This window comes from Sturnus vulgaris, chromosome 16, assembly GCF_052056855.1.
Source record: "Sturnus vulgaris isolate bStuVul1 chromosome 16, bStuVul1.hap1, whole genome shotgun sequence".
In the NCBI taxonomy this organism is placed as follows: domain Eukaryota; kingdom Metazoa; phylum Chordata; class Aves; order Passeriformes; family Sturnidae; genus Sturnus; species Sturnus vulgaris.
The window spans coordinates 1,607,444-1,623,446 of NC_142258.1; the positions used below are offsets into that span (position 1 = coordinate 1,607,444).

The following is a 16,003-nucleotide window of genomic DNA, read 5'->3' on the forward strand; positions in this document are numbered from 1 at the left end:
CCCCACTGCTGGTTAAAACACAACCCTTGGGAAGGGACACTCCTGTCTCTCCCTGTTCCCACCCCTGGGATCATTCCCCTGCTTCTCCATCCCCACCAGAGCCTTGTTGGGAAGGACGAGAATTTAATTTGCAGATTTCCAGAAGGTTTTATAGGAATGAAAGCAAGTTTTGGTATAGAAGGAAAGAATGGCTGAGCTGGTTTTACTGGGTAATCAGAAGGGAAAGAGCAAAGTGAGCTGGAAGGGATTTTATGGCCGAGAGCAAAGGATAAATCTACTTCAAATAAAAGATGTTTTTACTAAATAAAAGGATTTTCACAGAAAGCCAATGTTGTAATTAGAGAAAAGATGTCAGAAATGGCCGGTGCAGAAGGAGTTCCAAAGTTTAATATGGAATTATGAACTCTGGGGACTGGCTGGGCACTGACATCATGTGGGAATTGCAGCAGTTTGGGTGGGTTGGATGTAAATGTCACAGGAATTGTGTGTGATGTGGATTGGTGGCCGTGTATTAAGGTGCTCTGTAATTAAAAGCATTTAATGGATTGTAACAGGAATAAAATTGGGGTTCAGGACACGGGGCTGGCCCAAAGCCAGCAGCTCTGGGCTCAGCCACGACCCCCAACTGCTGGAACCTCATCTGGGCGAGAAAAGAGGATTTTCAAAGCCCTCTAAAAACCTCCACCTCTCCACCAGGCTCTCACACATCCTGCCCTTCCTCCTCCTCATCCTCCTCGGATGCTGCGGATACAACCCCGCTGTGCCCGGGGGCTTTTGGAGATTTGCCTCCCGTGGCTCCCATCCTCTTTTTTCTTTATTTTTTATTTTTTTTTTCCCCCTTGCCAAGCCTGCCTTGCCCGGGCTGTTGGTGATGAATGAGCCCGCGGGTGCCGCCGTACCAGGCTCCCGCAGCTGCTGCCCGCGGGCAGATGGCAGCTCCGGGCCACAGCTGCAGCAGCTGGATGGCCACAAAGGCACACAAATCCCTCTGAAAGGCCACCAGAGAACCAGGGCCACGCGGGGAGAGCTCAGCTGGGACAGCCAGGCATGGGCAGGGTGGCATCAAGGCCGGGGTTGTGCGCTGGGTCGTTCCCAGAAAAGTGAAATTCTTCCTGGACGCGGGGAGAAGCCTCGGGATTTATTTTCTGGCTCAGATTCTGTCTGGTGCTGGTTCTTGGCCTCGTGTTCTACTCCAAGAGCAAAGAGATGAAAAAATTCCACCAAACTTTAGTGAGTGGGCTTTTCTTGCCAAACAATATCTGCCTTAATGTCTCAGGATTCCAATCTATTAATTATTAATGACTAATTATCAATGAGAAGCCACTAACGATTCTAGTTATTTTATTTCCCAGGGGTTTGACTCTTCCCACACTTTGTTGGGAGCAAACAGGAGGGGTTTGAACCTGGGGTGTTTGAACCTCGAACCTGGGGTATCAAATCTGGGGTATCAAACCTGGGATATCAAAATTGGGATATCAAACCTGGGGTATCAAAACTGGGATATCAAACCTGGGGTATCAAACCTGGGATATCAAAACTGGGATATCAAACCTGGGGTATCAAACCTGGGGTATCAAACCTGGGATATCAAACCTGGAGTATCAAACCTGGGATATCAAACCTGGGATATCAAACCTGGGATATCAAACCTGGGGTATCAAACCTGGGATATCAAAATTGGGATATCAAACCTGGGGTATCAAACCTGGGGTATCAAACCTGGGGTATCAAAACTGGGGTATCAAACCTGGGGTATCAAACCTGGGGTATCAAACCTGGGATATCAAACCTGGGATATCAAAATTGGGATATCAAACCTGGGATATCAAACCTGGGGTATCAAACCTGGGATATCAAATCTGGGATATCAAACCTGGGATATCAAACCTGGGATGTCAAACCTGGGATATCAAAATTGGGGTATCAAACCTGGGATATCAAACCTGGGATATCAAACCTGGGGTTTTTGTATCTTGAACCTTGAGTCTGGGGGATCAAACCCGGGGTATTGATACCCTGAACCTGAGGTATCAAGCCTGGGGTGTTTGTACCTTGAACCTGGGGTGTCAGTTCCCCCCTTCCCGCTCAGCCCCCGCTCCAGGGGAGCAGCTGGCTCTGGAATTTGGCCCAGGAGATGAGGATTAATGAACCAATTAACTGCTCCAGCCCCGGGGCAGCACCTGGGGTCACACAGGATGGAAAATCCCGGCCCTGCCTGGCTCCAGGAGCTCATCCTGCAGCTCCAACCCCAAACCCCATCTTAAAACATTTTTTTTTTTCCCCTAAAAATGTTTTATCCACTCTGAGGAGCAGCAGGGCTGCCCTGTGGGTGAAATGATCCCAAAAAGGCCGAGCCTGGAGCTGATGTGGGACGATGGAGCTGATGTGGGAGGATGGAGCTGATGTGGGAGGATGGAGCTGTGCTGGAGGAGGCTGGCACTGACATTCCTGGGGGATTTTCTTTCCCTGGATCTCCTTCATGAACAAAAGCTTCGGCAGCTTTTATTATGATAATATTCTATATTTCTTTATTTTGTTATTATCATATTCTATATTATTATTATTATTATTTGGGAGTGTGGGTGGCTGGGCCAGCCAGGGAATAAACAGGGAATAATCCCTGAGCCAGGATCGGGCTCTTTTCCCTCGGAATCCAACTCCTCGTGGCTCCTGCACCATCCTGGGAGTTCAGCTTTTCCAGGAGTTTTTACACCTAAACCCAGCCTTTTATTCCCTGTTCTGTTTTCCCCGGCTTGTGGCACTTCCCTGCCCCTCCTGCTGCATCCCAATCACGGAATATCCCAGAATCCCACAATGGTTTGGGATGGGAGGGACTTTAAAACTCATCTCATTCCTCTCCCTGCCACAGGGACACCTTCCACCATCCCAAGCCCCGTCCAACCAACACTTCCAAGGTGATTTTTTTCCAACCAGGGAAAATTCAGAACCCCAAACTTCCCCTTCAGCCCTAAACCGTGGCGTGTCCCCACATTTGTCACTGAACATTGAATTTCCACCTCTAAAAAGCTGGAAAAAAAAAACCCCAAAACCAACCAGTCTGGGTTGTTCCACGCTCTGTAATGAGCAATTATTCCTTTCCAAAGCCCAATGAAATCAAACCCGCTCCCATAATCACCTACTGGATTTTATCAGCGTGTTTGGGTTAGGCTTTGCCCCTTTGGCTAATTCCTAATTGATTCTTTAATCCTGACAAGTTTTTTATTGCCTGATACAAGAGGGATTTAGCCCTCCCAAACCCTGGGAGATGCAGGACACGGGGCAGGGGTGACCTCATCCCAAGCCAAGGTTTTATTTGATAATCTAGCACTTATTTATTATTGTAAGTAACCATTTGCAGGTGCTGGGATTTCAGTGGGGTTGTCCCAAAGCTCAGCCTTGTGCAATCCTACCCGGGGCTGCTACTGCACAGGGAGAGGGATCCAGCCCTGCCAGGGAAATGGGGGAAATGTGGGGATGGGCAAGGAAAAATCGCTGGGGAAATGGGGAAAAATTCAGGGAAAAATGGGGAAAAACTGGGGAAAAATCCGGGGAAAAACGGGGGAAAATCCGGGGAAAAATGGGGTAGAATCCATGGAAAATGGAGGAGAATCAGTGGGAAAATTGAGGAGAATCTGTGGGAAAATGGGGCAAAATCTGGGGAAAAATGGGGTAGAATCTGTGAGAAAATGAGGTAGAATCTGGGGAAAAATGGGGCAAAATCTATGGGAAAATGGGGCAGAATCTGTGGGAATATGGGGTAGAATCCAGGGAAAATGGGGAAAAATCGGTGGAAAAATGGGGCAGAATCTGTGAGAAAATGGGGTGAATCTGGGGAAAAATGGGGCAAAATCTGTGGAAAAATGAGGAAAAATCTGTGGAAAAATGAGGAAAAATCCGTGGAAAATGGGGCAGAATCTATGGGAAATGGGGCAGAATCCATGGAAAAATGGGACAGGAGTTTGTCCTGTCCACCTTACTGGAATGGTTTGGGTGGGATGGACACCCCAGGGAGCCCAAAGCCACCCCAAAGCCACCCCAAGGCCACCAAGGGGCCACTCCTGCCCCAGGCAGCCCCGGCAAGGCTCCCAAACCATTCCCAGTGCTCCCAGTGCTGCTCCCAGGGCTGGGACAGGAGAGGAGGTGACAGAAATGTCACAGCACACCTAAAACCCCCTAAAATGGGACTTTTACCATCAATGAATCCTGCACTGAATCCTGCTCCCACTCTGGAGCTGGGAATTCCCCTGGGATTGGAGACCTGGACGTCCCCAGGCAGAGCACGGAGCTTTCCCAAATTATCCACCCCTTGTTTTCTGCCCAAGCTCCTCCAACCGAGCAACACCCTCAGGAAAGCTGGAAAATGGGATTTTGAGTGGCAAGACCCCGTTGTGGCTTCAATTTTAACCCCAACTCGGGGGGGAGGAAAAAAAAAAAAAAGGCAGGGAGTTGGGAGAATCGTTTTTTTCATTAAAATCAAAATCGATCCGTAATGAAAATAGACTTGGAATGGGAAAAGTTGAGTGCAAATGGAAGCTTTTAAAGATTCTTTTGACTGACAATAACCTGAAGACCCTCCAGGAACTCCAGCCTGGAATAATCAGATTAAATGGAAACTAATATACGATCCTGAAATTCATCCCATGCTGCTCTAAACTTGGAGCAGCTGGATAATTTCGCCTACAGGTTTGTGCCTCCTGCCCAGCAGTTCACACGGAATTGTTTGGCCAAACTTAATCTACCAGGAAAGGGGAAAAAAAAAAAAAAAAAAGCTTTTTTCCCCCCCCCCCCCTTTCATATGTGTTAAAGCAAAGCCAGCTTTTCCAAGCAGCTGGGAGCAGGGAATGGATATGGCTGCAGGTATTTCCTATGGGAATTCCCAGCCTGGGGTTTGGCTGCTTTAAAATCAGTGATTTATCAAAGATCCAGCAATGAGGAATTCTCTGTGTTGGTGCAGTGTGGGGATAATTCCTGGGGGATTCCTGCATGGACACAAACTCATCTCCAGCAGCTCCTCCACGTTCCCAAAACACAAACCAGATCCATGGTTTTAGAGGAAGGGTTGAAAATGGAAGCTGGGTGGATCCAGGGATTCCCAGAGCAGCTCTGGCTGCCCCTGGATCCCTGGAAATGCCCAAATCCAGGTTGGACACTGGGCTTGGAGCAGCCTGGGATGGTGGAAGGTGTCCCTGCCATGGCAGGGGAGGGTTGGGATGAGATTCCAGCACATTCCCGGCCCCTCTGGGAATGTCTGGATGTCCCCCAGCACCACGGGACCATCCCTGCTCCAAGGATCGTTTCCTCATTCCCTGCATCCAAGGGATGAGCTAAAACCCCTCTGCCCATTCACATTCCCTTTCTGCTCCCCCCAGGGGCAGGCTCAGATAAAACAAAACTGGGAGAATTCCATTTCTGCTGGGGAATGGGCTGGATCCGAGCTGGCCACAGCCAGTGGCCAATGGGCAGAAATGCAAACCCAGCTGGGCTAGTGAGGGGACCTCGTGCTTCCAAAAGGCTGGAATTTTGGGAAAAATGGGGCAAAAGCGACTTCTACCTCGGTTATACCAAGTGTAAATACTTGGGCTACTCCAAGGGTCAAAAATTTCCGTGTAGGAAAAGAAAATGTCAAAATAAAACGGATTATTTTGGATCCAGGAATGCCCCTGAGATGTCTCCAGCCAAGGTGGAGCTGAGCTGGAGCTGCTCAGGATGGACACGGGGTGACCACCTGGCCATGTCCTGCCTGTCCCAGCTCTGGAATTTCCTTGGACCTCGCAGAGGAACAGGAGGAGGGAGTGGGATGAGATCAGCTCTGGATTGGGAGAGCACAGCGCAGAGAAAAGCTTCAATCCCATTGCAGCACCCAAACCCTGCACCCCAGAACTCCTGCAGGAGGTGGTGGCACCTCAGGGACATCCGAGCTGGCAGGAGCAGCTCCCAGTCGGGATTTCCCGGTGCACACCTGGGAATGCTGCAGCATTTTCCTCCCAGTGCTCAACTCCGGGATAAAAACTCCCCACAAATCCCCTGCCAGTGAACAGATAACACAACGTGGTTCTGATTTCCTCCCACCTCGGAATAATCGTTCTTTTTCTTTTTGAAATTCTTGTCCCAGGGAAATATTTCCAATGGAATCCCCTCCTGCCCCTTTGGATGGGTTTTATCTTCCAGGCACTGCTCAGGAGCAGAGAGCTTGGATTGAAACAAAATAAAAGAGAAAAAAAAAAAAAAAAAAAAGCTTAACAAGCAGCAAAGAGGAATGGGAATGCTGGTCTGGGATCCATTATCCCTGACCCAGAGGTTGGAAAGCAAAAGAAATTCATTAAATTGGGGAGGGGGGAGGCCAGCAGGGCTGGGTGCCAGTGGCCAGTCCATGGGGGGTGCCCGGGGGGTGTCACCCATCCCCTGTCACCCATCCCCTGCACAGGGAGAGGGATCCAGCCCTGCCAGGGAAATGGGGGAAATGTGGGGATGGGCACGGAAAAATCGCTGGGGAAAAATCCATGGAAAATGAGGAAAAAATCTGTGGAAAAATGAAGAAAAATCTGTGGGAAAATGGGGGAGAATCTGTAGGAAAATGAGACAAAGCCTGTGGAGAAATGGGGCAGAATCTGTGGGAATCCAGCCAGGGCTGGATCCACTGGAGAAGGAGCAGCTTGGAAGGAAAATCCACTGGAACCAGGAGGGAGCCCCGTGCAAATTCACCCTGGAACCCAGGGGAGAAGGGGAGGGAGAATTCTCCTCTCACAGCCCTGGATCCCCGGGATGGGGATCAGCCACAAATTCACCCCAAAACACAAATAAATCCCAGGACTCACCTCATTCCTCACCTGCCACCCCATTCCCACAGGAGCTGCCTTGTCCCTGGTGAGCCACACCAGGGCAGGCACTGGGGCTCCTCCTTTTTTTTCCTTTTTTTTTTTTTCCCTTCCAGAAAAAATAAAAACCACAGAGAAGCTCCTGCTGGTCATTCAAGAATTGTTTGCTTTAATCCTTTTCCAGGAACACTCTCCCAGTGGTGCCCAGGTGGTCAAAAAGGTGGGGGAAAAAAAAAGCCCCAGAGATCCCTCCTGGTTTGTTTTCCCCCGTTTTTGTTTCAAACCCTCATTTGGATGCTTTTGGCAACACCAACATCTCCCCCCGAACCAATCATGGTTATTTGATTGCCTTTTTTTTCCCCAATTCCAGAGGAATTCCTGAATGGAGCAGCCTGGCAAAAGAAATCAATGAGTGAGGTGAGAAAAAGCAGCTCACAAAGCAAGTGGGTGAATTGGCTGGGAATCTTCTGGAAAATCAGCGTGAACAACGATATGGATAAAAAACAGAGAGGCAGGAGATTTTTGGAATCTCCTTTTGGAAGATTCCAACATTTTTTGGAATTTTTTTGGAAGGGAGCTGCCTGTTCTCCCTCTTCCCAGCTGGTCCCTCTTGTCCTGGCCATGCTTTTCCATCAATCCTTCACAGGATAAGGCCAATTCCTGTCCTCAAAGAACTTCCTGAGGCCCTGCAGGCTGACAGGGGGGAAATAGGGGCCGATCCTTCTCCGGATCCACCACTTCCCATCGCTGGCGTGCTTCCCCCAGGGCTGGCTGAACTTGTACCTGAAGTGTTCCCCTCTGATCCACCTGTGGAGACAAAAAACAGCAGCTCAGGGCTTGCCATGGCTTCTGGGAACAGCTGGAACCGTGTGTTCATTCCCTTGGGATTGGTGTTTTGGAGCTTTTCTGGATGGAGAAATCAGCTTGAGGGTGATCAGGGTGGCTCCATATCCTGGTACTCCATCCTTCCATCCTTCCATCCATGGATCCATCATCCATCCATCCTTCCATCCATCCATCCATCATCCATCATCCATCCATGGATCCATCATCCATCATCCATCATCCATCATCCATCCATGGATCCATCATCCATCCATCATCCATCAATGGATCCATCATCCATCCATCATCCATCCATGGATCCATCATCCATCCATCATCCATCATCCATCCATCATCCCATCATCCATCCATCATCCATCCATCATCCATCCATCAATCCATCATCCATCCATCCATCATCCATCCATGGATCCATCATCCATCCTTCCATCATCCATCATCCATCCATCATCCATCCATGGATCCATCATCCATCCATCCATCCTTGGGATGTCCCCAGCCAGCTGCAGTGACACTGCCAAAGCTTTGGGAAGTTCCCAGCTCCTCTTGATGCCATTTAGGAATCCAGATGTGCCTCGGGAATGACGCATGAGGAATTTTACCACTCCTTCCCCGAGCACTCCCCACACCTTTCCACAGCTAAGCATGAAAGAACAATAATCACAGCACGAACAATAATCACAGCAGGAACAATAAGATTATTTTTTCCCTTCTCAGAGCCATCCTGGAGCATTTCTGGGATATTTTGGAGCAGGGATTCTGTGTCCTCCAGCACCCCCTGCCCAGCCAGCGGCCGCTCCGCGCGCGCCTCTGAGCGCATCTGTTTGCCGGCTGCTCCGGGAGCTGACAGCAAAGGGGGGGTTTGAAAGCAGTGCAGAAAGGAACATTCATCAGTGTCAGGAAACACTCTGGGAGCTGCCCATGCCGCTGGATCCGGGGGGTTTGTCCCCCTTGATGTAGGACATGCTGACAAGGGCCGGAGCGGCGCCCGCGCCGGAGCATCGCCGGCGTCGCCGCGCGGGTCCATAAAATACCCACAAAATAAAACTGTCAAAGTCGTGTCAGTGCTCATTTAAACCTGCTCTGCTCCACTAGGAAAATACAGACCCTGCTACTGAGCGGGGCACCGCAGCTGTGGGATCCCTGCAGCGGCCAGGAAGGTCCTTCCTGCTGCTCAAATAATTAAAGGGACGGCTCCGATGGATTTGCCAGCAGCGCTCGGCTTTGGGGAGCGGGGCAGAGTGAAGGGCTTGCAGGAAGCTGCACCCAACCCTAGGGTGTGCCCAGCACAGCTCTGTTCCTGTCCTGCTGGCACTCAGGGGAGCATGACAGGATTTTCCCACAAAACCACGGGAATATGGGATGCCCAGGGAGGTTTGGAGGTGTCCAGGGAACTCCTGGATGTGCTCTGGGATGGGGACGAGGTGGGGGTCAGGCACGGCTGGGACATGCTGGACCTAAAGGCATTTTCCAGCCTGGGATTCTGTGCTCATCACACCCATCATGTTTTCCAGAGAAGCTCTGGCTGCTCCTGGATCCCTGGAAGTGTCCCAGGCCAGGTTTGACAGGGCTTGGAGCAGCCAGGGATGGTGGAAGTGTCCCCGTGCCCATGACAGGGGTGGCACTGGATGGCCTTTAAGGTCCTTTCCAACCCAAACCATTCCATGATTCCAGAACCTCCATTTTCCCCCCTCCTCTGAGGATGAGGGAAGACAAATAGGAAAAGGGGCCCTGAGTGGAATTTGGGGAGCACAAACCTGCATCTGACCCCCACAAACGCTGCCTGCATTCCAGCCTGGCCCATTCCTGCACTCCCTCTTTTCCCTGCTTTCTGAGGCTGGGAAAAGCCAAGCAGTGGCTGCAGTGTTATTCCCACAGGGTTTCCTTTGCAGGAGCACGAAATTCCTGTTAATAACTGGAGTGTTACTGAGCAGCCACGTCCCCGAGGCTCCAGCATGATTGGAGATTTCCAAGCTGTGCTGCCTGACTGCTCCCTGCAATTCCCGAAACATTTCCACCTCCGATCCCAGATCCACCTTCCAAAAATGCTTCAGAGCTGATTTTATGGCAATCCAAGCATCCCTCCACCTGCCACTCTGATGCTTTGGGGTTTTTCCTTCATTAAATGGCTGCAGAGCACTTCCCAAGCTGCACCCAAAATAAACGGGAGAAAGGTGGAAAACCTGGAAGCCAAGAGGGGATATCTCCTTGCCAGGCTCAGGATGTAAAAGCTGCAGCGTTTAATACCCACTGGAGCCCCTCATTTCAGGGCTCACAGAGTTTACAAGCTCTGCCAGTGTTTATAACCTGCCTGGGTGCCTCAATCCTGGAATTATGGGGTTTTCCAACTCCTCCAATGCTGGTCCTGCTCCCTCTTCCCGGGATTCAGGGAGGGAAGGTGCCACAAACTGACACCCCCAAGTCCATCCTTCCAGCAGAGTTTTGGGGTTTCCACAAAGATCTCCTGGCAGCTGGAAAGGATCCACAGGTCTTGGAGCCTCCCTGATGCAGGAGACCGAGCCTGCAGGAATTCCCTGATTCCCTGGAGCAGCTTCAGGAAAGTCAGGAAGGAGCTTCAGGGATGTCCCAGGTACTCAGAGAAGGATGAGAAGGACAGGGGGGCAGAGAGTAAAGGGTTAACTGCACCACCTAATCAATGGCTTGTCTTCATTTTCTTCTGTCTTCACTCGGAGCCAGGATTAAAAACACGAGGGAGATGAATTTTCTCGTGTTCGGGCTTGGTTGTTTATTAAATCTTATCTAAAGTACAGAGAGTTCTGCAACACTTCTGGCTACCAGCTGAAAGTGAGCAAAATGGAGGAGAATCGAGCTGGTTACAAAGTCTCTTAAAGATAAACAGTCCAGTAGAGAATTAACACCTGTATTATTTGTGCTTTTGACCCAATAACCAAACTCCTGTGACCACAGTGCAGCACTCACTGTCCAAGCAGAAACTGCTGCCTGAAAAAATGAAGAATGAAGAAGACAGAGACACCATCCAAAATCCTCCATCTTGTCCCATACCTATCACTACATTATAAAAACCTCAAATTCCAAACCCTTCACCGTGTGAAATCACACACTTCTGTTTAACTCCACACCCGTGATTTTAACTCCATCACCCAAATTTTGGAACCTTCTCCAAGGCCTCAGGACAAAAGCAGTGTTCTCCTGGGGGTCAGTGCCAGCACAGAAAACCCAAAAATCCCAGGATTGAGGGTTCCAACAGCAGAGGAGCCATGGAAAGGTGAGGAAAGGTGATCCCAACCTGCAGCTCCCCAGGATTTACTGAGCACACACAACCTGGCAGCTCCTCCTGGTTCCATGGGAAGCAACTGGCACCAGTTCCCATTAAAAACTGGTTTTAAACTGAAGGATTTCCATGGGATGTTGGGCAGGAATTCCTCCCTGGGAGGGTGGGGAGACCCTGGCACAGATTCTCAGAGAAGCTGTGGCTGCTCCATCCTGGAAATGTGCAAGGCCAGCTTGGATGGGGTCTAGTGGAGAATGTCCCTGCCCATGGCCAGGGTGACATTCCAAGGACTCTTCCAGAACATGGAAAACCCTCTCTGCAGTGAGGAAAAAAAGGGACAAACTTTGGGCAACTTCTGATCCAACAGCAGCGCCACTGACAGAGGAGGGAGGACTGAACAACCCCAAGGATCCTTCTGGACATCCCCACCAGACTGGCTTCAATGGGGAGCCCAGAAAAGGCTAAAAATAATCAAGATGATTTAAAAAAAAAAAGAATATTTTGCCCTGAGCAGATGCCTGGCAGCAGCTGCCCTGCAGCACTTTCGGGAGTCTCTCGTATATCAGCCCCTCCTGACATCTCCCAACTGGATGTGTTAAAAATTAGCAGCAATATTGGAGTTGTTGGGATGGAGGCCTAAATCTCCCAGACAGCTGTAATTCGTTCCAGAGGGTGCAGCTGTCTCCCTGCAACAGCTGAGGGGTTCCAGGGAAAAAAAAAACCAACAAAAAAACCAAAAAAACACAAAACCAGTGGTGCTTTCTGGTAGAATTAATGGCCTGACAAGGCAAGGAGGGCTGGGAGAGGGATGGAAAAATGAAAGAAAGCAAAACATGGGGTGTCTTTTTGGGTCAATGGGGATTTTTTAATTTTTTTTTTTTTTTTTGAGGGGTGTTTTATCTCGAGCTTCCCTGCTCTGTTGTAAATCAGCTGGTGGGAAATCCAAACTCATCAGGGTAACATTGCTGTTCTTGCCCTGTTGGTGGGAGGGAGCATTAATTAATTCATCTAAATTTAGGGAATCAGGGCAGTTTTGGGGTTGTTTTTCAGTGCTGCTGGTCCTGAGGCTCCTGCAGGGTCTGGTCCCACAGAGCTGGAGCAGCTGATCCTCAAAATCCCCCTGGGAAGGGGCACAGTGGGGATTTTCCTCTTTTTCCCTCTCTATTTTTCCCTCTCTGGGTGGGTTACAAAAGATGGGACAACACCAAGGGCAGAACAAACTGTGGGGGGGGGGGAAAAAAATCAAATCCTGGCTCCAGATGGATCCAAGGCTGGAATTTACCCTGGCAAGGAAAAGAGATCCCATGGCCACCAAATTTCCCAGCCTGGGGGGAATTCTGCCAGCTTGGGATGAGCTCTGCCTTCCCTGAAACACTGAGGCTGATTTTCCCTAAAGAAAAACCCTTAAACTTCCCTTCAGGACCGTGGAATTTAATTCTGCTGATATCTGAGAGATTCATTTCCCCCTAATCCCAGTGATTCCTGGATTTTCCAGGAATTCCCACTCCCTGCCTGCTCCCAGCACTGCTCCAGAGTCACCTTTATCCCCCTGGGGAGGGTCCAAACCTCAAACTGGCTTCTGAAAAATACAAATATGACCAAGCTGTTCCCATGGCTTGGGCTGACTCCACAGATCCCAGTCACTTTTAAATGGGAGATAAAATCCCATATCCCAATAAAAACCAATCCCAAGTGCCACAATCCCCTGCATTCCAAAGCATCCAGGGGGAAGCAGCAGCTCCCTCAAAACCACCACAAATCCAGCTCTTCACACCCCTGGTGGGGCTTTTCCAACAAAGTGCTACTTTAATTGGAATAAAAATCCTGAAGTGACCATGATTTAATACCAGAGACACCAAACAGACCCAAAATCCTGGGGTTTTTTTCCTCCCCCCCCACCTCCTGTGGGCTAAATCTGATTTTTGTTCCCTCTGATTGTTGCAGCCTTTTCCACGGTGTGTTCAACACTTCTTAATTTCTCAGCCCAAACCTTTTGGTTCAGATTTATGAGGGCTGGGCTTTTATGAACTATCCACTGCCCCAGAATATTTGGGAAATCCACATTCCCCAAACATCACCAGGCTCGAGGTCCAAGCTTCCCACTCAGCCAGGCTGGGCCTTCAACAATGCCCTCATTTTTTAATCAGTCACCTGTTTCTCATTTGAAGTTTATCACACTTGAAAAAAAAAAAAAAAACAACCAAAAAAAAAAAATACTATAATTTCTCGAGTTGTAAAGAACCCTCCAAACTTTGGTCTCCGAAATTTCATTTTGAAGGCATTAACTCATTCTGAAAGTCCCTTGGCTATTGAAGGTGTAGAGTTTCCATTAACAGAACAAACTCTGTGGAGGATGGAGCACAAGGTTCTTATGGAAAACAGCCCCTTCCCCTAATTATTTAGTCTAGCAGGGAATGAAAATAATTAAGTCTCGAAATTCCCTTCAGAGTGGAGGGAGGGGTGGGGGGAATAATGGAAGGAAAATTAGGAGTTTTTTTTCCACCCAGCTACTGTGCTGGGAATGAAGGGATCCCTAAGGTTGGCAGCAAACTTTCCCCTCAACCTGGATTAAAGTCCAGGATCACGGAATTACAGGATCAGGGATGGTTTGGGATGGTTAAAAATCATCCAGGTCCACCCTTCTGCCAAGGGTTTGAGGGCAGGGTTATGGGATTTTGGGAAGGAATTCCTGGCTGGGAGGGTGGGAAGGTCATGGAACAGATTCCCAGAGGAGCTGGGGCTGCTCCTGGATCCCTGGGAGTGCCCAAGGCCAGGATGGAGCAGCCTGGGATGGTTGGAACTGGATGGGCTTTAAAATCCTTCCCAACCCACACCATGCCAGGATTTGGGGGATTTTTACCCTCTTGGGGTTTACAGAACACCTCGGAGGAAACATTTTGGTAAAAGTGGGAAGTTTTCTGTGCCTCAGCTGGAGAAGGAGTCTCTAAAGCTGGAAAACATCAGCGGGATCCCAGGGGAATTTCATTCCACACAGAGCTCTGCATCCCTGTTTGCAGTGCATCCTCAAATGGAAAACATCAGCACCAGCATAACGTGGCTCCAGTTGATCCAAAATGCCCCCAAAAAAATTGTTTTCTCAGCTAAAAATAACTCCATCAACAAAACAGACGCTTTTGGGACAAAATTCCTTTTGTTTAAAACCTTGGAATTTTCCTCTGTGCTTTTCCCTGGCTGATGTTGGCTTTGTCTCTTCCTTGAAAACACAAACAATTCCAAAATGAGTGTCCACAAACTCAGCGATTCCTGCGGGGCTGTTTTGCCTTTGAAACACCTCAGGAGGTCCCTGGGAATGGTGGGGTTTGAGCTGAGGAGATCCAGGGGTTTTTGAGGAGGCAGATCCAGGGGTTTTGAGCTCCAGGGAGCAGCAAAATCGCCACCAGTCTGAAGGATTTGCCTTCCCCAGCAGCACTTCCAACCTCCCCACCCCACAAACTCCTTGGGGTATGGGCAGGCTCTGCCCTGCTGCTTCCACAGAACCAAGAATGAGAGCCCAGAGCCCACCTGGGGCCTCCAAGACCCTCCAAGACCCTCCAAGATCTCCTTTGCCCCCTCCAGGTACTGACTGCCCTGTTTTGAATTTGATTTCTCCTGAATGTTGGGGTGTCTCAGATCCAGGTGTGCATTTCTGAGCCCCAGACCCCACCCCTGCAAATCCCAGAATTGTTCAGGTTGGAAAAGCTCTTCAAGGTCATCAAACCCAAACACCAAGCACCACATTCAGCACCAAACCATGCCCTGAAGTGTCACATCCAGAGTTTTCTGAACCCTTCCAGGGCTCATTTATTCCTGGCAGACACAGCTGGAATGGGAATGGTGGGGTTTGAGCTGAGCTCACAAACACAACGTGGCAAAAACCCCCAAAGCTGAGGGGCAGGAAAGCACAGCAGGAGGGACCCCGAGCCCTTCCTGGATCTGCTGGGATTGGGCTCATCCCAAGGGGTCCCTGTGGCCCCTCCAGGTGCTGGCAGCACTCTGGTGTCCATCAAACCCACCCTAAATCCCAGCACACACAAACCCCAACAGGATGGGAACCAGGAGGAGTTTCCAGCTCCCCTGGGATAATTCCAGGCTTACCTTGGAGGGTCTCTGCCTGCAAAGGGGTTTGTGGCCAGCAGGGACAAGGTCTCCTCTTCCTGGGCCAGCAGTTTCCCAGCCAGGTGAATGATCCATTCATTCTGCTCGTAGGTCTTGGGGAAGGAAGAAGAAATGGCAATGTTAGGAAGTGCTGGGCTTTTCCTGCAGATTAAAGATTTCTGTCCCCTGGGGAGAGGTTTGGGTGGGAAATGGTGAATTTCCCATGGGATCCCTGAGGTCCAGACAGGCACTGGCACCCCCAGGGAGCAGGGAGAGCTTTGTCTCATCCCATCTGCCAATCCTGCCCCCAGATATTGGATTTCGATCATGGATTCAGCAGCGAAGCCCCCAGGGGAACCATAACAGCACATTTTCGATGGATAACTCATCCATCCTTTTAATCCAGACTGCTCTCCCCTGGGAAAAGGGTTTGGGTTGGTTCCCTTGTGTTAGCCAAAGGGAAACAGAAGAAAGTGGCTTCTCTCTTCCCAGTTCATTTCCTGCTGTGCCATCCATCCTCCTTAAATCCCTTCTGGAGCAGCAGTGGCAGAGCTGGACTCTGAATTTAGGAAATCCCGAGGAAGCAGGGATTTGCACTGGATGATCCTTATGGATCCCTCCCAGCTTGAGATATTCCCTGAATTCTGTGATTTCCCTCCTTACAGGAATCCTCTTTGCTCTCGCTCAGACTCCCTAAAACCATTTCCCCTTTGACTTCCAGTGCTTCGCTGAGATTTCTCCTTTCCCTGCTTTTCCCAGCAGTTCCTCCGCGGATTTTTGAGTGCAAGCAGCAGGGGACACTGTGGGAAAGGGAAACCCGGGAGCTTTACCTGCTCCGAGCAGAACGCAGCCCCGAGGCAAAGCTGCTCCTCATGGCCCGGTTTGTTATTCCTGTCTCCAAGGGAAACGGGAGAGAAACCCTGGAAAACACCCGGGCCCATCCAGGGCAGCGCTGCCTCGAAGGGTTCCTGACCCCAGCTCGTCACCCTTTAGA

General features: G+C 49.9%; 1 protein-coding gene across 3 annotated transcripts in view; it reads right to left on the minus strand.

Annotated features, from left to right (window-relative positions):
- Positions 1-6,961: 6,961 nt before the first annotated feature.
- Positions 6,962-16,003, minus strand: part of LMF1 (lipase maturation factor 1) — a 150,794-nt gene continuing 141,752 nt past the window's right edge. For all 3 annotated transcript variants that reach the window (XM_088174229.1, XM_088174228.1, XM_088174230.1), the window contains 2 exons: positions 15,010-15,122; positions 6,962-7,622 (listed from right to left, as the gene is read on the minus strand). In XM_088174229.1, the coding sequence (XP_088030355.1) occupies positions 7,448-7,622; positions 15,010-15,122 (288 nt within the window). In that variant the 3' untranslated portion in view covers positions 6,962-7,447. The remainder of the gene's footprint in view (positions 7,623-15,009; positions 15,123-16,003) is intronic.